The 22,707-nt window shown below is 45.3% G+C and overlaps 1 protein-coding gene across 1 annotated transcript; it reads left to right on the top strand.

Annotated features, from left to right (window-relative positions):
• Nucleotides 1–15,755: 15,755 nt before the first annotated feature.
• On the top strand, nucleotides 15,756–20,961 carry LOC118398276 (mucin-2-like). The gene is made up of 2 exons (XM_052470577.1): nucleotides 15,756–15,869; nucleotides 19,936–20,961. Exons 1-2 carry the CDS (start codon nucleotides 15,813–15,815, stop codon nucleotides 20,398–20,400), a joined length of 522 nt encoding a protein of 173 aa, XP_052326537.1. The 5' UTR covers nucleotides 15,756–15,812; the 3' UTR covers nucleotides 20,401–20,961.
• The last annotated feature ends 1,746 nt before the right edge of the window (nucleotides 20,962–22,707 follow it).

Raw genomic sequence — 22,707 nt, 5'->3', positions numbered from 1 at the left:
AGGGTAGTGGCCAGAGTGGCCAGAGTCAAAGTGGCCAGAGTCAGAGTAGTGACCAGAGTGGCCAGAGTCAGAGTGGCCAGAGTCAGAGTAGTGGCCAGAGTGGCCAGAGTCAGAGTGGCCAGAGTCAGGGTAGTGGCCAGAGTGGCCAGAGTCAAAGTGGCCAGAGTCAGAGTAGTGACCAGAGTGGCCAGAGTCAGAGTAGTGACCAGAGTGGCCAGAGTCAGAGTGGCCAGAGTCAGGCCAGAGTCAGAGTAGTGGCCAGAGTCAGGGTAGTGGCCAGAGTCAGAGTAGTGGCCAGAGTCAGAGTAGTGGCAGAGTGGCCAGAGTCAGGGTAGTGGCCAGAGTCAGAGTAGTGGCCAGAGTGGCCAGAGTCAGGTAGTGGCCAGAGTCAGAGTAGTGACCAGAGTCAGAGTCAGGGTAGTGGCCAGAGTCAGGCCAGTGGCCAGAGTCAGAGTGGCCAGAGTCAGGGTAGTGGCCAGAGTCAGAGTAGTGGCCAGAGTGGCCAGAGTCAGAGTGGCCAGAGTCAGAGTAGTGACCAGAGTGGCCAGAGTCAGAGTGGCCAGAGTCAGAGTAGTGACCAGAGTGGCCAGAGTCAGAGTGGCCAGAGTCGAGTAGTGGCCAGAGTGGCCAGAGTCAGGGTAGTGGCCAGAGTCAGAGTAGTGGCCAGAGTGGCCAGAGTCAGAGTAGTGGCCAGAGTGACCAGAGTCAGAGTGGCCAGAGTCAGAGTAGTGGCCAGAGTGACCAGAGTCAGAGTGGCCAGAGTCAGAGTAGTGGCCAGAGTGGCCAGAGTCAGAGTAGTGGCCAGAGTGGCCAGAGTGACCAGAGTCAGAGTGGCCAGAGTCAGGGTAGTGGCCAGAGTGGCCAGAGTCAGAGTGGCCAGAGTTAGGGTAGTGGCCAGAGTGGCCAGAGTCAGAGTGGCCAGAGTCAGGGTAGTGGCCAGAGTCAGAGTGGCTGGAGTCAGAGTAGTGACCAGAGTGGCCAGAGTCAGAGTGGCCAGAGTCAGAGTAGTGGCCAGAGTCAGAGTAGTGGCCAGAGTCAGAGTGGCCAGAGTCAGAGTAGTGACCAGAGTGGCCAGAGACAGAGTGGCCAGAGTCAGGTAGTGGCCAGAGTCAGAGTAGGGGCCAGTGGCCAGAGTCAGGCCAGAGTCAGGGTAGTGGCCAGAGTCAGAGTAGTGGCCAGAGTGGCCAGAGTCAGAGTGGCCAGAGTCAGAGTAGTGACCAGAGTGGCCAGAGTCAGAGTGGCCAGAGTCAGAGTAGTGACCAGAGTGGCCAGAGTCAGAGTGGCCAGAGTCAGAGTAGTGGCCAGAGTGGCCAGTGGCCAGAGTCAGAGTGGCCAGAGTCAGGTAGTGGCCAGTGGCCAGAGTCAAAGTGGCCAGAGTCAGAGTAGTGACCAGAGTGGCCAGAGTCAGAGTGGCCAGAGTCAGAGTAGTGACCAGAGTGGCCAGAGTCAGAGTGGCCAGAGTCAGGGTAGTGGCCAGAGTGGCCAGAGTCAGGTAGTGGCCAGAGTCAGAGTAGTGGCCAGAGTCAGAGTAGTGGTCAGAGTGGCCAGAGTCAGGGTAGTGGCCAGAGTCAGAGTAGTGGCCAGAGTGGCCAGAGTCAGAGTGGCCAGAGTCAGAGTAGTGGCCAGAGTGGCAGAGTCAGTGGCCAGAGTCAGAGTAGTGACCAGAGTCAGAGTCAGAGTGGCCAGAGTCAGAGTAGTGGCCAGAGTGGCCAGAGTCAGAGTGGCCAGAGTCAGGGTAGTGGCCAGAGTGGCCAGAGTCAGAGTGGCCAGAGTCAGAGTAGTGACCAGAGTGGCCAGAGTCAGAGTGGCCAGAGTCAGAGTAGTGACCAGAGTGGCAGAGTCAGAGTGGCCAGAGTCAGGGTAGTGACCAGTGGCCAGAGTCAGAGTGGCCAGAGTCAGAGTAGTGACCAGAGTGGCCAGAGTCAGTGGCCAGAGTCAGAGTAGTGACCAGAGTGGCCAGAGTCAGTAGTGGCCAGAGTGGCCAGAGTCAGTGGCCAGAGTCAGAGTAGTAGTGGCCAGAGTCAGAGTGGCCAGAGTCAGGGTAGTGGCCAGAGTCAGAGTAGTGGCCAGAGTCAGGTAGTGGCCAGAGTCAGAGTAGTGGCCAGAGTCCAGAGTCAGTGGCCAGAGTCAGAGTAGTGACCAGAGTGGCCAGAGTCAGAGTGGCCAGAGTCAGAGTAGTGACCAGAGTGGCCAGAGTCAGAGTGGCCAGAGTCAGAGTAGTGGCCAGAGTGGCCAGTGGCCAGAGTCAGAGTGGCCAGAGTCAGGGTAGTGCCAGAGTGGCCAGAGTCAAAGTGGCCAGAGTCAGAGTAGTGACCAGAGTGGCCAGAGTCAGAGTGGCCAGAGTCAGAGTAGTGACCAGAGTGGCCAGAGTCAGTGGCCAGAGTCAGGGTAGTGGCCAGAGTCAGAGTAGTGGCCAGAGTCAGGGTAGTGGCCAGAGTCAGAGTAGAGTCAGAGTAGTGGCCAGAGTGGCCAGAGTCAGGGTAGTGGCCAGAGTCAGAGTAGTGGCCAGAGTGGCCAGAGTCAGTGGCCAGAGTCAGAGTAGTGACCAGAGTGGCCAGAGTCAGAGTGGCCAGAGTCAGAGTAGTGACCAGAGTGGCCAGAGTCAGAGTGGCCAGAGTCAGAGTAGTGGCCAGAGTGGCCAGAGTCAGTGGCCAGAGTCAGGGTAGTGGCCAGAGTGGCCAGAGTCAAAGTGGCCAGAGTCAGAGTAGTGACCAGAGTGGCCAGAGTCAGAGTGGCCAGAGTCAGAGTAGTGACCAGAGTGGCCAGAGTCAGAGTGGCCAGAGTCAGGGTAGTGACCAGAGTGGCCAGAGTCAGAGTGGCCAGAGTCAGAGTAGTGACCAGAGTGGCCAGAGTCAGAGTGGCCAGAGTCAGAGTAGTGACCAGAGTGGCCAGAGTCAGAGTAGTGGCCAGAGTGGCCAGAGTCAAAGTGGCCAGAGTCAGAGTAGTGACAGAGTGGCCAGAGTCAGAGTGGCCAGAGTCAGGTAGTGGCCAGAGTCAGAGTAGGGGCCAGTGGCCAGAGTCAGAGTAGTGGCCAGAGTCAGGGTAGTGGCCAGAGTCAGAGTAGTGGCCAGAGTGGCCAGAGTCAGAGTGGCCAGAGTCAGAGTAGTGACCAGAGTGGCCAGAGTCAGAGTGGCCAGAGTCAGAGTAGAGTGGCCAGAGTCAGAGTGGCCAGAGTCAGAGTAGTGGCCAGAGTGGCCAGTGGCCAGAGTCAGAGTGGCCAGAGTCAGGTGGCCAGAGTGGCCAGAGTCAAAGTGGCCAGAGTCAGAGTAGTGACCAGAGTGGCCAGAGTCAGAGTGGCCAGAGTCAGAGTAGTGACCAGAGTGGCCAGAGTCAGAGTGGCCAGAGTCAGGGTAGTGGCCAGAGTCAGAGTAGTGGCCAGAGTCAGAGTAGTGGCCAGAGTCAGGGTAGTGGCCAGAGTCAGGGTAGTGGCCAGAGTCAGAGTAGTGGCCAGAGTCAGAGTAGTGGCCAGAGTCAGAGTAGTGGTCAGAGTGGCCAGAGTCAGGGTAGTGGCCAGAGTCAGAGTAGTGTCCAGAGTGGCCAGAGTCAGAGTGGCCAGAGTCAGAGTGGCCAGAGTCAGAGTGGCCAGAGTCAGAGTAGTGACCAGAGTGGCCAGAGTCAGAGTGGCCAGAGTCAGGGTAGTGACCAGAGTGGCCAGAGTCAGAGTGGCCAGAGTCAGAGTAGTGACCAGAGTGGCCAGAGTCAGAGTGGCCAGAGTCAGAGTAGTGACCAGAGTGGCCAGAGTCAGAGTAGTGGCCAGAGTGGTCATAGTGGCCAGAGTCAGAGTAGTGACCAGAGTGGCCAGAGTCAGAGTAGTGGCCAGAGTCAGAGTAGTGGCCAGTGGCCAGAGTCAGAGTAGTGGCCAGAGTCAGGGTAGTGGCCAGAGTCAGGGTAGTGGCCAGAGTCAGGGTAGTGGCCAGAGTCAGGGTAGTGGCCAGAGTCAGAGTAGTGGCCAGAGTCAGAGTAGTGGCCAGAGTCAGGGTAGTGGCCAGAGTCAGGGTAGTGGCCAGAGTGGCCAGAGTCAGAGTAGTGGCCAGAGTCAGAGTAGTGGCCAGAGTCAGGGTAGTGGCCAGAGTCAGAGTAGTGGCCAGAGTCAGGGTAGTGGCCAGAGTCAGGGTAGTGGCCAGAGTCAGAGTAGTGGCCAGAGTCAGAGTAGTGGCCAGAGTCAGAGTGGCCAGAGTCAGAGTAGTGGCCAGAGTCAGAGTAGTGGCCAGAGTCAGAGTAGTGGCCAGAGTCAGAGTGGCCAGAGTCAGGGTAGTGGCCAGAGTCAGAGTAGTGGCCAGAGTGGCCAGAGTCAGAGTGGCCAGAGTCAGGGTAGTGGCCAGAGTCAGAGTAGTGGCCAGTGGCCAGAGTCAGAGTAGTGGCCAGAGTCAGGGTAGTGGCCAGAGTCAGGGTAGTGGCCAGAGTCAGGGTAGTGGCCAGAGTCAGAGTAGTGGCCAGAGTCAGAGTAGTGGCCAGAGTCAGGGTAGTGGCCAGAGTCAGGGTAGTGGCCAGAGTCAGAGTAGTGGCCAGAGTCAGAGTGGCCAGAGTCAGAGTAGTGGCCAGAGTCAGAGTAGTGGCCAGAGTCAGAGTAGTGGCCAGAGTCAGAGTAGTGGCCAGAGTCAGGGTAGTGGCCAGAGTCAGAGTAGTGGCCAGAGTCAGAGTAGTGGCCAGAGTCAGGGTAGTGGCCAGAGTCAGAGTAGTGGCCAGAGTCAGGGTAGTGGCCAGAGTCAGAGTAGTGGCCAGAGTCAGAGTAGTGGCCAGAGTCAGAGTAGTGGCCAGAGTCAGAGTGGCCAGAGTCAGGGTAGTGGTCAGAGTAGTGGCCAGAGTCAGAGTAGTGGCCAGAGTCAGGGTAGTGGCCAGAGTCAGGTAGCGGCCAGAGTGGCCAGAGTCAGAGTAGTGGCCAGAGTCAGAGTAGTGGCCAGAGTCAGAGTAGTGGCCAGAGTCAGAGTGGCGGCCAGAGTCAGGGTAGTGGCCAGAGTCAGAGTAGTGGCCAGAATCAGAGTAGTGGCCAGAGTGGCCAGAGTCAGGGTAGTGGCCAGAGTCAGAGTAGTGGCCAGAATCAGAGTAATGGCCAGAGTGGCCAGAGTCAGGGTAGTGGCCAGAGTCAGGGTAGTGGCCAGAGTCAGAGTATTGGCTAGAGAGTGGCCAGAGTCAGGGTAGTGGCCAGAGTCAGGGTAGTGGCCAGAGTCAGAGTATTGCCCAGAGTGGCCAGAGTCAGAGTAGTGGCCAGAGTGGTGGCCAGATTGGCCAGAGTGGCCAGAGTCAGAGTGGCCAGAGTCAGAGTAGTGGCCAGAGTCAGAGTAGTGGCCAGAGTCAGAGTGGCCAGAGTCAGAGTAGTGGCCAGAGTCAGAGTGGTGATCAGAGTGGTGGCCAGAGTCAGAGTGGTGGCCAGAGTGGCCAGAGTTAGAGTGGCCAGAGTCAGAGTAGTGGCCAGAGTCAGAGTGGCCAGAGTCAGAGTAGTGGCCAGAGTCAGAGTGGCCAGAGTCAGAGTAGTGGCCAGAGTCAGAGTGGTGGTCAGAGTGGTGGCCAGAGTCAGAGTGGTGGTCAGAGTGGCCAGAGTCAGAGTGGCCAGAGTCAGAGTGGTGGCCAGAGTCAGAGTGGTGGCCAGAGTCAGAGTGGTGGTCAGAGTCAGAGTGGTGGTCAGAGTGGCCAGAGTGGCCAGAGTCAGAGTGGTGGCCAGAGTCAGAGTGGTGGTCAGAGTGGTGGCCAGAGGCAGAGTGGTGGTCAGAGTGGTGGCCAGAGTCAGAGTGGTGGCCAGAGTCAGAGTGGTGGTCAGAGTGGCCAGAGTCAGAGTGGCCAGAGTCAGAGTGGTGGCCAGAGTGGCCAGAGTCAGAGTGGTGGTCAGAGTGGCCAGAGTCAGAGTAGTGCAGAAGGTTCTGAGGCAATGAAGAAAGTAGAGGAAGATGGGTCAACGGTGAGGGATTCTGAGAGGATTCCAGCGAGAGTTAGATTGGTGCCTGTACAGAGGGATTGGCCAACGAGTGATTTATGCCTTGGTAAGGTTGGATTCTTACTTGAAATGGAACGTAAATCACAGAAAATAGATGGTGGCAGCTGTATTTGGGTATGTGAGATTTGACTACAGAAAAGACGTGGGGTGAGGGGTTGTGTGTGTCCCATCGTCCCAGGCCGTTGGCATGGTGCAGTAGCAAATAGGGTCAAAATAGTGGAATGTGGTAGTGGGTTTTTAATGAGTGTAGGTGGTGGTGTCTAGGGCCATATTTCACTTTCTTAGAGGAACAATACTAATGAAGAGAATTGAATGTAGGTAGGCCGTGACTGGCCTCACACTCCAGCGCAGTAGGTGTCGGTGCACGCACCTACAAGTTGGATGCGATCCACCAAACAAATCCCAAAGAAGAAGAAGCATAAAGAAGAAGCATAATAAATCACAATTTCCAGGCGCAATGGGTCCGATCCGTGTACTGTTCGTTCAATCAATATCCAAACTTAAACAACAAAGACGGATGTCACCCTGGACAACACCCCGTCGTTCTCTGCAAACATCAAAGCAGTGACTCGCTCCTGCAGGTTCATGCTCTACAATATCCGTAGAGTACCACCCTTCCTCACACAGGGAGCGGTGCAGGTCTCTATCCAGCAGGTGGCATTTTTTCATTGTTTCGCCCACCAATCAAGGAGTTTTTGTATGGCGGTCGATGAGAGAGTGTCGAATTTGGTCAACAACAAAAATGTGTGGCTTATTTGCTACGTGAGGTTTATTTGACCGAATAGAAGTTGCATAATTCTTAAGTTGTTATAAGTAGGACACGTGACATCCTGGCAACTACGAGATCCACACTTCATATTGGAATTGTCTCGAGATGGCTATGCATATTCATGCTATGAGGCTAGTAGCATAGCATCTCTCTCCATTGAATACAGGCAGTTGACGTCAACAACCGTCATCGAATATTCAAAAAAGGATTACAATAATGAGATATGTCCACCAATCCAAAGAAAGGATAGGCGGGAATTAGACAATTCACAGTGCTGCTTTGTGGACAATGATTCCCATTGTTAGGAAGGAGAGACATGTCTTTTTTCCAGTATATCCATAATCTTTGGTCGAAATGACGATCGGTCTTCGTTGTTTAAGTGCGGATATTGACTGAACAAACGGTACACGGATCCGATCGGTTACACAGTCAGAACGGTACATGGATCTGATAGGTATACATACGGGTCAAATCTGGCCTACAAATGATGATGTGTCATACTCTAAATTCAGCAGTACTACCCAAAAATATGCTTTGTTACGAAGAAAATATCATTTTTATTCTATCACAAGTTATGGCATTTTAAATATTTTGAAAATACATGGCTAACTATCAATTCATTCTCTCCCACCGCACCTGTCCCTTGGCATTACATTGGTGACACAGGTATAAATAAATACATTCTCACAATCCTGTTACTTTCTTTTTTTTTACTTTAGATTTGTCTATATAATGGAGGCAAGTACAATAGAGAAACCAAATGCACAAAAAAGGCTTGGTTGTTGAAAGTGACATATTGTAATGAACACGAGGGGAGACAGAGAGCTGGTTTCAAGCGCAGGAGGTGTTTATTGCAAAGGACCACAGGAGGAAGCAGGTAGCTGGGTCTAAGGGCAGGCAGAAGGTCATACACAGGGGGTACAAAAGGGACAATGGTACAGGCAGGGAAAAGGCTAGTAACGTCATCCAGGAGATCAGGCAATAGCTAAATAACAGGAAATCCGATAAAGGCTAAAGTACAGGCAGGGAATAGGCAAAAGGAGTCTTGTTTGTGAGGCAGGCAAAAACTATCATACACGGGAGGAGTAAATCACAGGAAACCCAGCGCTCTGAAAGACGTGTGTCACAAAACAAACAAATGCCTCACAGTGATGGGGTGCAAAGAACTGACCTGAATTGTGTGTGATAATGACATACAGGTGTGTGAACAGGTGATCAGAATCCAGGTGATTGGGATCTGGAGAGTGAGCTGCATTCAGGGGATCTAGGTGTTTGAGAGTGTGAGCTGGAAAGGGAGCTGCGTTCAGGGGATCTACATGTTTGAGGGTGAGAGTTGGAAGCAGACGTTACACAGATAAACAGAGAGGGAGGGAGTTAGCCATGCACTTTAAAAAGCAGAATTTGCATCTGAACTGTCTCACCACTCTTAAGGTCACGGTGTACAGGAAACTCGTGCCCGTAAATCACATCAAAGGAACAAATTCAATATAAATGTAATAAAATATCATCCTTTTCAATATATAACATTTAAGGGAATGCTTCAAGTGATATTGTTTGTATTTCATGTGAGTTCATGCAACATATCCGTGTAAAAGGAACTACCACACCTTGAGGGAATGTTAATGATCAAGTGAAGCTTAAGTTGCGTTTTTGGAGGAAACAAAACTTTGTTGACCAACCCCTTCCCTCCCTCTTTCTGATCTTCTTGACTGCATTTCACTGCCTCAGAGCAAAGAGCAGTACATTGTTTTAATTAGGCTAGATTCTGATCGCGTTACTAATATGACACACCAGCCATTCACACGCTGTAAAAAGGAGTGTGTAGGGCTGAGAATCAAATATATAAGATAGATGCAGACAGTTGGCTATTACAATTTTACCGGTTTACTCAAAAAGGCAGCAGCTCTAGGCCTACTCCGCCTGTCTGTCTCCCTTTCTATTTGTCTTGAGTTGAGCTATCGCTCATTAATAAGGATTTGCCACAATAAAGTGGAATTATCCCCAAAAAGCAGTGAAATGAGATACCTTTTTTTTTTTAGAATATTCTTTCTTTAAATAGTATCAAGCGAGGCATAATGCTTCAGCTGTTGGCACTGACAGCACAGATAACATTGTGCCAACTTGTCCCATACTATGTGACAACATGCCCATAGATCATTTCTTCGTCCGACATGGTGGGATCTTTTTGTGTTGGTAAAATGTATAATGCGAGAAACGCCGGTGGAAATTGATATGATAAACCACGATATCGAAGTAAACCTGGAGTTATACGATGATAATGGTGTGTGGTCATCCCAATACGTCTCGGGAAATCATGCAATTTATGAGGCTACAGATGAAATAAGACGTGATGAATTTCACAGGGTGGTGAAAGTGCACGGTGATCTTGATGCTTCTCTCCAATAAATATTGAGGGTCTTATTCTGGTGACACGATGATCGGTGCTTGACTGCCGTTTGACAAATACAAATATTCTCGCTTTTATCCATAAGAATCTCATGTAGACGATACTCGCACAGCCTACACACACTGTGTCTGCGATCTGTTGGCTGCTAAAGCGCACGTGCCAATATGAGACGAGGTACATTTGCTTGTGACAGTGCTATTTGTAGAGTTGAAAATGCGGTGGAAACATCTAGATTTTTATTTGTTACATGAAAATTAAGCTAAAAGTAAATGTTGTGTGCACTACGCCATCTCGCGCTGATTTGTATCTGCAAAAAAAAGTTAATTTGGTGGAAACACCACTGGTGGGACAATGCTGATATTTTCTTTATGTGGTTTTCAAAGTATTTGCATGAAAATTGATCGGCAATTATATGGAAACCTAGCTATAGACATAAAAGTGTCCTGTACCAGGAAATGTGTGTGGGATGATAAGGCAGGTGATAAGGCTCTCCTACAAAGCCTTTGCATTGTCCAACAGTGCCTTCACACTTGGTGTGAGTACAGTGTGTTACAGGACAAAAAAGGCATTTCCCTCTTCAACCCTGCTGTGTCAGTTCCACCTCAACAGGTGAGAAATGGAGGGAAATGTGTTGTGGTATTTCTCCATGGACCAAAACAAGTTGAATCTCTCCCTCTCTTAACATACATGCTATTTGGAGCATGTTAACGAGATGTTGACCTACCACTCTCATTGGCTTCCAGTCAAACAACTCTAATGCTAAACTATGGTTAAGGAAACAGACACAGTCTTGAGTTGGTGACTTTCCAGATACTTAGACTACACTCTGCTATAGTATCTGTACCATGTACTTATTTTTTCAATTTGGATGAACAGTCCCTTTAAGTTACTTCCTCGGTGACCCCAGTGACGATGACGCATAAGGAAACTCAAACAATACGTTTTATTGCATTGATTTTTACAATCTGAGATTCAATCAATATTGGCCAGGAGGAAAGTTCTCCATACGTAGTTTATGACCTGTGTTAGAGCAAAACATGACAAAAGCAAGGACATCACCGTAAGAGCTTAATAATTATCCAAGCTCTAAGTTATGGTTAATGAAATTATAATGAGTGCTATTTGTCAGGAGTAACATTAACTTTGCCAAGTCACAGTTAATTTCATGGCAACCTCCTCTTTGCCTCTCATAGGTAAAGAAGTGTCTTCTTTGGTAACAGGTGGTTTCAGTGAATATGAATTGTCATTATCCAGCCTGGTATCAGTTTATATGCATCACATTGTGACCCTTTTACAAAAAGATTTTGCTTGCGATCATTATCTCAGGAAATGCAAACAGTAAAACTCTAATAGGAAACTATATCACAGTAGCATACACACTTACTGCTAACTAATTCTATTCAGATAATTGAGAACAGGGATTTTGAAAAAAAAAGACCAAAATTAGTTTTTGGTCAAAAATTCCTTGTCATAATATTAACAGTCGATTATTAAAATTTTGAGAAAACAGTTGGGAGAATGTAACGTAATACACCAGGAGTCAGGAAGCAGGTGCAGAAGGTGAGTTTAATAAGGAAACACCACAGATGAACAAACATGAGCCCCTTACAGAATGTGAGAGAAAGCAATTACTACCCAATGACTGGTCTCACCAGAGGGCTGAGTAATCACAGGGAAAATGTTGACCAGGCGTGCGCAATGGTGGGGAGAGTGTGTTGGTTTTTATGGTCGCAATTACAGGTTCAGTCCACTGTTGGTATATCCTGGAGGTGATTTGAGGTTAATAAACCCTGAATAGAATGAGAACAGAGGTCAGTCAATGATGATGAATTTTGTTAGAGGTCAAACACACCATCAGAACTCCTTCAGCACCCTTGAATATTTACCACATTTCTTTCCGTGTTACAGACCTTTCAAATGAACTGTAAGTATGCTATAATATCAGTCTGTTTTGGTACACAAAAAATCTGTTAACATTATTTATATGTTTAATGATGTTTTGGTAAGAATTAAGTTGATATTATGCTATTATTGTGGCTTTTTTCAGTACTTTCTTTTTGTGGTCAAAATGAAATTGGTAGTCCATGTATATAAAATATGTTGGTAGTATTGTTCTAAAATATGATACTTTTTAAATAATACACATTCTAATTGTAAGGTACTGGATAGGCGCGTCTCCTATATTCCTTAAAGGTAAATCTATACTGTACAAAAATATAAACGCAACATGTAAAGTGCTGGTCCCATGTTCCATAAGTTGAAATAAAATAATTGTACATTTCCATCAGCACAAAAATCATATTTCTCTCTTTTAGTGCACTAACATCCCTGTTAGTGAGCATTTCTCCTTTGCCAAGATAATCCATCCACCTGACAGGTGTGACAGATCAAGAAGCTGATGATTAAACAGCATGTACATTACACAGGTGCACCTTGTGCTGGGGTTTTGAGGGAGCGTGCAGTTGGCATGCTGCCTGCAGGAATGTCCACCAGAGCTGTTGCCAGAGCATTTAATGTTAACTTCTCTACCAATGGTGTTTTAAAGAAATTGTCAGTACGTCCAACCGGCCTCACAACCGCAGACCACGTGTAACCACGCCAACCCAGGACCTCCACATCCGACTTCTTCACCTGTGGGATCGTCTGAGACCAGCCAACCGGACAGCTGATGACACTACAGAGTATTTTTGTCTGTAATAAGCCCTTTTGTGGGGGGGGAAATAATGCTGATTGGCTGTGGGTGGACCTATGCCCTCCCAGGACCACCCATGGCTGCGCCCCTGCCCAGTCATGGGAAATCCATAGCTTAGGGCCTAACGCATTTATTTTGATCAGTAACAATTCTGAGAATGCCTTATGGTGATATTTGTTTGTATTTCATGTGAGTTCCTGCAACATGTCCATGTAGAAGGACCTCTAGCACCACACCTTTAAGGAAGCTTTAGGGATTGTTCTTGATGAAGGTACATTTACTCTAATCTGCCATATCTAAGACAAACCAGCCAATCTTTATGACCCTATTAAGTTAACAATGCAAATTACTGTATATTTCCAACTAACACCGTGTTCTTCACTAACTATTGGGATAGCTACTGTAGTGTCATAAGTAGCACCAGCAGCAATGGTAGCTACTATTATGGAATGCGAGCAGTGGCTTATCTCTCTAATAGACAATAAAGTGCCCTATACCAGGTAGTGTGTTTGGGATGACTCTCCTACAAAGGCTTCGTCTACTGGGCACAGACGTCAATTCAACGTCTATTCCACGTTGGTTCAAAGTAATGTCAATTAAATTACCAGCGTGTGTCCAGTGTTTGCTTTGTCCAGCTGATATGGGTCACGGTCATTGAGTCAGGAACTGCGAACAATAGCAGCTGATATCCTAATTTAAATAGAAAACAATATCGGAGACATATTACAATTTTGAGCAAACAGGTGGGAGAACTAAGCACTGCCAGACATCAATGTGGTCCAGACAATCCATGTTGCTTTTTGTGGTCACATTCCAGCCCATGTGGTTTGGTTTACAGTGCGTTTGGAAAGTTTAGACTTTATCCACATTCGTTACAGCGTTATTCTAAAATTGATTAAATACATTTCTTGCATCAATCTACACACAATCCCCACAATGACAAAGTGAAAACAGGTATTTAGATTTGTTGCACATTTATCAGAAATAAATATAATAAAACCTACATAAGTTTGCTATGAGACTCGAAATTGACCTCAGGTGCATCCTGTTTCCATTAATCATCCTTGAGATGTTTCTACAACTTGATTGAAGTCCACCTGTGGTAAATTCAATTGATTGGACATCATTTGGAAGGGCACACACCTGTCTATATAAGGTCCCACTGTTGACTGTGCATGTCAGATCAAAAACCAAGTTATGAGATCTAAGGAATTGTCAGTAGAGCTCTAAGAAGGGATTGTGTTGAGGCACAGATCTGGGGAAGGGTACCAAAAAAATTGAAGGTCCCCGCATTGAAGGTCCCCAAGAACACAGTGGCCTCCATTATTCTTAAATGGAAGAAGTTTGGAACCACCAATACTCTTCCTAGAGCTGGCTGCCCGGCCAAACTGAGCAATCGGGGGAGAAGGGCCTTGGTCAGAGAGGTGATCAAGGTCACTCTGACAGAGCTTCAGAGTTCCTCTGTGGAGATGGCAGAACCTTCCAGAAGAACAACCATCTCTGCAGCACTCCACTAATCAGGCCTTTATGGTAGCGTGGCCAGACGAAAGCTACTCCTCAGTAAAAGGTACATGACAGCCCGCTTGGAGTTTTCCAAAAGGTATCTAAAAGACTCTCTCTCAGACCTTGAGAAACAAGATTCTGTAGTCTGATTAAATCAAGATTGAAGTCTTTGGCCTGAACGACACACATCATAACAGGAAGAAACCTGGCACCATTTATTTGGTGAAGCATGGTGGTGGTGGCAGCATCATGCTGTGGAAATGTTTGTCAGCAGCAGGGACTGGGAGACTAGTCAGGATTGAGGGAAAGATGAACAGATCAAAGTACAGAGAGATCCTTGATGGAAACCTGCTCCAGAGAGCGCTCAGGACCTCAGACTTGAATGAAGGTTCACCTTCTAACAGGACAATAACCCTAAGCACAGAGCCAAGACAATGCAGGAGTGGCTTCAAGACAAGTCTCTGAATGTCCTTGAGTGGCCCAGCCAGAGCTCAGACTTAAACCCGATCAAACTTCTCTTGCGAGAAACTATCCAAATACAGGTGTGCCAAGCTTGTGGTTTCATACCCAAGAACAGTCGAGGCTTTAATCACTAGGTGCTTAAACAAAGTACTGAGGAAAGAGTCTGAATAGTTATGTAAATGTATTATTTCCATTTAAAAAAAAAAAAAATTATTAGCAAACATTTCTAAAAACCTGCTTTTGCTTTGTCATTATGGGTATTGTGTGTAGATTGATACTTTATCAATTTTAGAATAAGGCTGTAATGTAACAAAATGTCAAAAATGTCAAGGAGTCTGAATACTTTCCGAATGCACTGTATCTGATCGACTCTCTCAAATCCAGGTTCAGTCACTGTTGGTTTTTCCATGGAGGTGATTTCAGGTTAAACTCTGAGTAGAAGGTTGGTGATGAAGTTTGCTGACTTTTTATTAGATGTCGAACACATCAGGCAGGTTGTCGGGCAGCACAGTAGCAAGCCGCTCCCCTGCCTGGCACAATAATAGACCTGGCTGTGTGCTCGACGAACTGCAGGTCCTCTGGAAACAGCCGTTACGTTCATCCGAGCCCAATACCCATTTCAGACAGAAGATATAAGGCCATGTTTATATATGACCCGCTTTCAAACAGCCGTTTATTTACCATTTTCTTGCCCTTTCATACATATCAGTGGGTAACTGGTAAATTGCGAGCGGTGGCGGGTGTTGTTAATGTCACGCCTTGGTCTTAGTATTTTGTGTTTTCTTTATTTATTTAGTCAGGCCAGGGTGTGACATGGGTTATTGTGGTGTGTTTTTTGTCTTGGGGTTTTGTTGGGTGTCTAATTAGTCTATGGCTGCCTGAGGCGGTTCTCAATCAGAGTCAGGTGATTTATCGTTGTCTCTGATTGGGAACCATATTTAGGCAGCCATATTCTGTGAGTGGTTTCGTGGGTGATTGTTCCAGTCTCTGTGTTTGTAGTCACAAGATGGGCTGTATAGTTTTTCGTGTTTCGTTTGTTGTTTTGTATATATTTGTTATTTCATGTATCGTATAATTTAATTAAAGAACATGAGTAACTTCCACGGCGCATTTTGGTCCGCTCCTCTTTCACCAGACGAACGCCGTTACAGTTAAACTATGGGGGCTGTTTGCATTTCAAACTAGGGAAGTGTTAAACAGTGGACGTGCTACTGAATTTACGTGCAAAAAAATGCAGAGAACCATTCACACAGCCCGGATAACTGTATTTTGATTACAGGGTCTGTGAAAATGCAGGAATCATGTCTAGGTCTTTAGGTGGGTTTTAATTTGCCCTGCTTTCTTCCCCCTACCCCTTTTAGATGCAACAAAAAGAAGCAAGCGTGGTCAAGAAATGGACATCTCATGCGTTAAAAGTTCATAAAAGTTCTCTCATGCGAACCTCCACTGCCACAAGAACGCTAAAGCCTTGTACACTGTTACGTCCTCCACTTCAGTCCACACAATGTTTCTTGACTGCGAGAGAGAGGCCCAGGTCTGACTTGAACTGTGGTGCAGTACAGATGCCCTGTGGTAGGGAACATGTTCAGTGCTCTAAATTCATGTACATAGCGTCGTTCACTATAGTCACGATAAAAAGGTCCCATAGTCAATAGTTGTTACAGTACGTGGGACTAGTTGCAAGACTAATGCATTCCTAAGCAGAGATGCTGCCTATCTAGTCGAATCACATTCATCTTCCTTAAGTGTCCTCAACCTCAGCTACCCCCCTGGGCCATGTCATGTTATGTTCACAACACGTCACTCATTTCCTTCCTGTTTTTGCATATCGGGCACATTTCAGTATCTGCTCTCTCTGTATCCAAACCCTAATGGAGCGAGCTGGCATCAGTCCATTTACTACGTGATTATCGTGACGTAAGACGTGCCCAGTTGCCGTGACAATGGGACCATATCCCTTTTAGGGACCTGGTAGTATAAAAAGACATAGAGAAGTCCGGGCTCTGCCACACAGACAGGGGGAAACCGCTGAAGACCGACTGGGAGAGAGATGGGGAAGTTTGTACTGTTTACCTGTCTGGCCTTTCTGCCATTGGTTCTCATTGAGGTAGGTGATGCTGTGTGCTGTACTGTGTCTTTGTTCCCCTTTAAAGGCACTGGTTGGCACACAGATTCAAGCAAGGTTATTCTATTACATAGCACAATCTGGAATTTGTCTCTTTAAATTGGTGTTTGCTGTCGCTAAACATAATAGTTTTAAATTTAAACATTGACTCTGCTTATTTAAAAGATAGCAAACAAAAGTGAGCCGTCCACAAGCAGTTTCTTTGCTTTGTCAAATTAGTTCTGTTTTCATTTTCAAATCACAGTGAAGGGAACAGTATTATATCACAAACCCAAATGTAATAGATAATAATAATAATAATAATAATATATACCATTTAGTAGATGTCTTTATCCAAAGCGACTTACAGTGATGCGTGCATACATTTGACATATAGTTGGTCCCAGGATTCAAACCCACAATCCTTGTCTGGCAAGCTCCGTGCTGTACCTACTGAGGTCCCGTAGACCGATGTTTTTAGTAACCTAAAATTAATTATTATAGGTAATGTAGACAAATTACATGATAGGATAGCATTAATATATACTTGGTCTTACTAACTATACTTAGTCATTGCCATCAGTGACAGTGATAAGAAATACACCAGGTTTTATGGGGCATTTTCATACTATACATAATTATATTATTTGCGTTATCTCACTTCCTTCTGTAAAGTCTTATAGGATTGTAACAGCTATCAATTGAAACCAACTGCAGTCCGTATGTAAATAGACATGACAATATTAAAATCATGCATATCAGTTGATATGATATCGTAACAATACAATATGTAGGCTGCTTAATGATCTGGGTTGCAGTAAACGTGTTCAACCCAGAGCTAGAGAGCACAGAAAAAGAACATAGATCCTCTGGGCACTAGTGCTTGTTCTGTCATTTGTCTAATGAACAGTGTTTGATCACTACAGCATTAATCTGAGTGTTCAAAACATTATGAACACCTGCACTTTCAATGACAGACTGACCAAGTGAAACCAGGCGAACGCTATGATTCCTTATTGATGTCACTTGTTAAATCCACTCCAATCAGCCTAAATGAAGGGGAGGAGACAGGTTAAAGAAGGATTTTTTGTATTGTGTGTGTGTGCCATTCAGAGGGTGAATGGGCAAGACAGAAGATTTAAGTGCCTTTGGAACAGGTTATGGTAGTAGGTGTCAGGCGCACCGGTTTGTGTCTAGAACTGCAATGCTGCTACAGTTTCCTGTATGTACCAAGGATGGTCCACCACCTAAAGGACATGTAGCCAACTTCACGCAACCGTGGCAAAGCATCGGAGTCAAGGTGGTCCAGCATAGCATCCCGTGGAACGCTTCTGACTCCTTGTAGAGGTGCTTTGAGTGTTCAAATTCCCTGTCACCAATCTCTCCTCTCTCTCCGGGGCGGCAGGTAGCCTAGGAGTTATAAGAGCGTTGGGCCAGTGAAAAGGTCACTGGTTTGAATCCATGAGTTGACTGTGTGAAAGATCTGTTGATGTGCCCTTGACTCTAATTGTCCCTGCAGGTCGCTCGGGATAGGAGCGTCTGCTAAATGACAAAAATGTAAATGTGTCTATGATTGTGTATGAGAAAGCTCAGGTGAGAGGAGATGAAGAGATAGGGCTAATCTGTAAAAACAAAACAGACTGCTAGATTAGACCAGATGAAAGGCAGAGGAGAGAGTGAACACTTATGTAACACTGAGAGTACAGACTGCAACTGTCAACCAATGCGAACCGGAGCCAAATGCAAAGTAAGTGTGGCTGGTGCAGTCAGGTAGGGTCATGGGTGGATGACCTTTGGTGGCATAGCAGTGAGTCATTGTCGACCACTCGGAGACAGAGTGTGGGAGGACTTTATCTCAGCCATCAGACAATTGGAGCCAATCATCGGCTAAAGGCCGCTATAAACACACCGATGGTGCGTCGTTTTCACATGTATTTCTTTATACTTTGCGTGGCTCAAATTTTGGAACGAACCACATACGACGCTCTGTAGCGTGAAGTGTGAAGTGTGTAGCGGCCTTAACACAGTCCAGTCTGTCCAGTCCCCAACCACCTCTCACACATCACCATAATGGATACTTACTGTGGGAATGTGCTTTTTATCAATGCATCTTTGCTTGAAATGAATTGGCATAATAATTAATGACGTAGATATGAAATGACAAATTATAATTTAATATTGGTAATGAAGTTATTTTTTTATTTTGTTATTTATTTCCCCTTTATTTAACCAGGTAGGCCAGTTGAGAACAAGTTCTCATTAACAAATGCAACCTGGCCAAGATAAAGCAAAGCAGTGCGACAAAAACAACAACACACAAGGGGTTAAACAAACGTACAGTCAGTTATGCCTGTAATCATATGACGACTGACATTACATTTAGATACATTACCATTTGTGCATCATGACATAGTTCATATAAGGGCGCTATAGTAGGGCACCTCAGTTAGCTTATTGCTCGTTGCTTGTTTCATAAATTACAATGACATGATGTACATTGCCTTCAAAATGTATTCATACCACTGGAAGTATTCCACATTTTGTTGGGTTACAGTCTGAATTCAAAATTGATTTAATAGATTTGTTTCTCACCCATCTATACACAATACCCGATAATGACAAAGTGAAAATATGTTTAAAATTAAATATAGAAATATCTAATTTACATATGTAGTCAACACCACTGAGTCAATACATGTTAGAATCACCTTTGGCAGCGATTACAACTGTGAGTCTTTCTGGGTAAGTCTCTAAGAGCTTTGCACACTTTGGATTGTACAATATTTGCACATTATTCTTTATAAAATTCTTCAAGCTCTGTCAAATTGGTTGTTGATCATTACTCGACAGCCATTTTCAAGTCTTGCCATAGAATTTCAAGCCGATTTAAGTCAAAACTGTAACCTGCCCACTCAGGAACATTCAATGTCATCATGGTAAGCTACTCCAGTGTAGATTTGGCCTTGTGTTTTAGGTTATTGACCTGCTGAAATGTGAATTTGTCTATCAGTGTCTGTTGAAAAGCAGACTAAACCAGGTTTTCCTTTAGGATTTAGCCTTTGCTTAGCTCTACTCCGTTTCTTTTTATCCTAAAAACTTCCCTAGTCCTTGCAGACGACAAGCATACCCATAACAGGACGCAGCCACCACCACGCTTGAAAATATGAAGAGTGGTACTCAGTGAGGTGTTGTGTTGGATTAGCCCCAAAGAACGCTTTGTATTCAGGGCATGAAGTTCATAGCAGTTTAACTTCAGTTCCTCATTGTAAACAGGATGCATATTTTGGAATATTTTTAGTCTGTACAGGCTTCCTTCTTTTCACTCATTTAAGTTAGTATTGTGGAGTAACTACAATGTTGTTGTCCATCCTCAGTTTTCTCCTATCACAGCCTATCAAACTCTGTAACTGTTTTAAAGTCACCATTGGCCTCATGGTGAAATCCCTGAGCGGTTTCATTCCCTTTCGGCAACTGAGTTAGGAAGGACGCCTGTATCTTTGTAGTGACTGGGTGTATTGATACACCATCCAAAGTGTAACTCATAACTTCACAATGATCAAAGGGATATTCAGTGTCTGCTTTTTTATTTTTACCCATCTACCAATAGGTGCCCTTCCTTGCGAGGCATTGGAAAATCTGGTCTTTGTGGTTAAATCTGTGTTTGAAATTCACTGCTCAACTGAGGGACCTTACATATAATTATGTGTGGGGTACAGAGATTAGGTAGTCATTAAAAAATCATGTTAAACACGATTATTGCACACAGAGTGAGTCCATGTACTTATTATGTGACTTGTTTACATTTAGCAAATGTTTACTCCTGAACATATTTAGACTCGCCACAACAAAGGGGTTGAATACTTTTGACATTTCAGCTTTTCATTTTTTATGAATTTGTTTAAAAAAAAATTGGTATCGTGTGTAGGCTCGTGACACAAAATCACAATTGAATAACTTTTAAATTCAGAATGTAACACAACAAAATGTGGAAAAAGTCAAGGGGGTGTGAATACTTTCTGATGGCACTTTAGCTATATCTGATTGATCTTTTTCCTCTGATCCTTGACAGGCTACCAACATAACTACCAGCACAGCTGTTATCCCCACAAACATTACGACAGTACCAGCAACTATCTCCTCAAACCCAGTCAGCAACCAACCCTTAACAAACACCATGTTTCCAAACAATTCCTCCATGATGACAACCTCCAATAACAACATCAGCAGTAATGTCACCATTGAACCTCCTACCACACCTGTCTCCAACCATACAACTACGGCCGCTAGAACCCTGGGCCCGCAGTCCACACACTCTACTCAAGTCACTTACATCACCACCACCGCAACCACCCAAACCCCCACAACCCTGGAGTCCCTGCAGACCACTGAGTACACCACAGCAAACCAAACCAACATAACTGCTACCAGCCATATGTCACCAACACGCGATGGAGGTACATCAGCCCTGCTGGGCTCTTGCAGTCTCCTCCTGGGGCCCCTGATCTCCATAATGATCCAAATGGTATATGACTAAGAACACAGCCCTGCGGAAACACTTTACTGGCCCATGTTTCCCGTTTCCTTCTACAGATCTTGACCTATGAAAATGCACTCTAAAAGAGTACATTGCTTCACATTAATTCACTAAGAACTGTGTGCAGTTTCACAGGTGCAGGCTTCGTAATAATGAAGAATAATCATGGAAAATGAATAATAATAATGAATAATAATTACGGAGTTGCTATATAAAAAGTGGAAATTGTAGTAGGTGAGCTGTGTATACTATTTGTTAGGCATGGGCATGTACCTTGCTAATGTCACACACCTTGCATTTATTGTATGAAGGAGCAATGAAGTGCTTTGGGACTGAGAAAGACAGATTGAAATGACGAGCACTGAGCCCCACCCCCCCCCGATTCACCACTGCCAATGACTGGTGCCCCCACCATGAATATTTATATCACCCATACGCAATATTCCCAAAAACATAATCGGGAGCACAAGCTACAAAAATTGTTACAATTGACATACGCATAGGACATGTGAAACGTTTGATTGTATTGTAGCTGTGAATAAAAAACATACTTAAGTAGTACCATTGTACTGTATTGTATTACCATTGTAAAAAATATATATATATATATATTTGAATTTTGTCCTATATATGGGGTAAAAACGATTGCATTTAAAAGGGTACAGCAACATTTGAAATATGGTTATATGACAAAAAGTGATTTATCCATTGATCTTGGGAGACAATGACCAAAACAATATTGCTTGGTTTTCTTCATTTACTTACCCCACAGCCAGCATTAGCATCGCTGTTAGTGAAATACTGGTAGTGGTAGGGCCTATGGCAGGATGCCTCAAAAAGCATGCCTAATTCCTCAAAGTCACTTCAAACCAAATGTTATATCAACACGAATAACATAACAAGTTGCACATATAGAATATTGGATGATATTATAGAAATGTGTCTATTTCTATAACATTTCCCTTAGAATAACCACACATCTGAAAATACACACAAACACAGCACTATGTGTACATTTAGAGGGAAGCTGTTTTTTTTGTATTACAGTTCTACCTAGTATTCATACCACTGACAGACTATTTGAGCTGTTTTGACTGCAACTAAGCATATATGTAAGGTCATTTGGATTTGGTACCAATTATACCATAGGCGAGAGTATAAGGTGCTCCATCTATAAGGTGCTCCATCTATGCAGGTGATCTGTCTGGTTCAAATGACTGATGTCGGTCCCCCTCCACCCTCTGATAATAGGTATAACTTAATATCATGATTCTAGAGAAACCTAGATTAAAATAAAATCTTGTTTTTAGATTTTCCCTATAATAACTACGGGTTGGTTGTTTACTGACACGTGCACAACCATGTCGAAAAAACAGACGGTGTTGGCTTTGTGAGGACAGACGCTGGGAGACAGGAAGCAAGTACAGGGAGTGACTATTGAATAAATAACCAACGTGAAACAAAACAAGGACAGCGTCTGGACAGGGGGGACAAAATGACATTAATGCAGACACGGGGAAGAAACTGAGGAAGTGACAGATATACTGGAGGCAATTAATAAGGTAATTAGAGTCTAGGTGAGTCCCATGAAGCCCTGATGCGCGTAACGGTGGTGATAGGTGTGCGTAATGATGGCCCTCGAGCGCCAGAGTGGGGGAGCGGGAGCAGGTGTGACAGCCTTAGACTGTTGACAACATGTAAACATTTTCTGTCTCCAAAGGTTTATTGAAAACATAAAAATATTTGCACAAATGAGAACTTGTCTCTCAAATATATCGGTACAGTTGTTGGTTAGCTAGCTAGCTAATTTTTGACATAACTTCAGCCAAAACACCTCATAACAACACATGGTATCAATAACAAGATACAAGGAGCTGAAACGAGCCACCGCCGATTCCCACAAGGCAGCCTCTTGTCATTGTTGCTAGCTATCTGACCGTTTAGAATCATAACAGCACACACCTTCCGGTCACATCGATTTGAACTCATCATTTTTGTGAAGTTTTCAGCCAACCCATCTATATAGCTCTCTGTGTAGATTTACATCGTATCTGAGTTCTGTTTTGCATTTCTATCAAGTATTTATACCATTGGCAGACTTTGTACACGTGTTTAGCAGATGTTATTTCAGGTGTAGCGAAATGCTTGTGCTTCTAGCTCTGACAGTGCAGCAATATCTAACAAGTAATATCTAACAATTTCACAACATATACCCAATACACACAAATCTAAGTAAGGAATGGAATTAAGAATATATAAATATATGGATGAGCCATGTCAGAGCGGCATAGACTAAGATACAGTAGA

This window comes from Oncorhynchus keta, chromosome 19 (genome assembly GCF_023373465.1).
Source record: "Oncorhynchus keta strain PuntledgeMale-10-30-2019 chromosome 19, Oket_V2, whole genome shotgun sequence".
In the NCBI taxonomy this organism is placed as follows: domain Eukaryota; kingdom Metazoa; phylum Chordata; class Actinopteri; order Salmoniformes; family Salmonidae; genus Oncorhynchus; species Oncorhynchus keta.
The sequence above is the reverse complement of the archived record's forward strand: the minus strand, read 5'-3'. Positions and strand labels throughout refer to the sequence as shown.

Coding starts and splice junctions, on each gene's coding strand:
- LOC118398276 (XM_052470577.1), top strand. CDS start 15,813: ATGGGGAAGTTTGTACTGTTTACCTGTCTGGCCTTTCTGCCATTGGTT. Junction 15,870..19,935: donor TGCCATTGGTTCTCATTGAG/GTAGGTGATGCT, acceptor GATCCTTGACAG/GCTACCAACATAACTACCAG.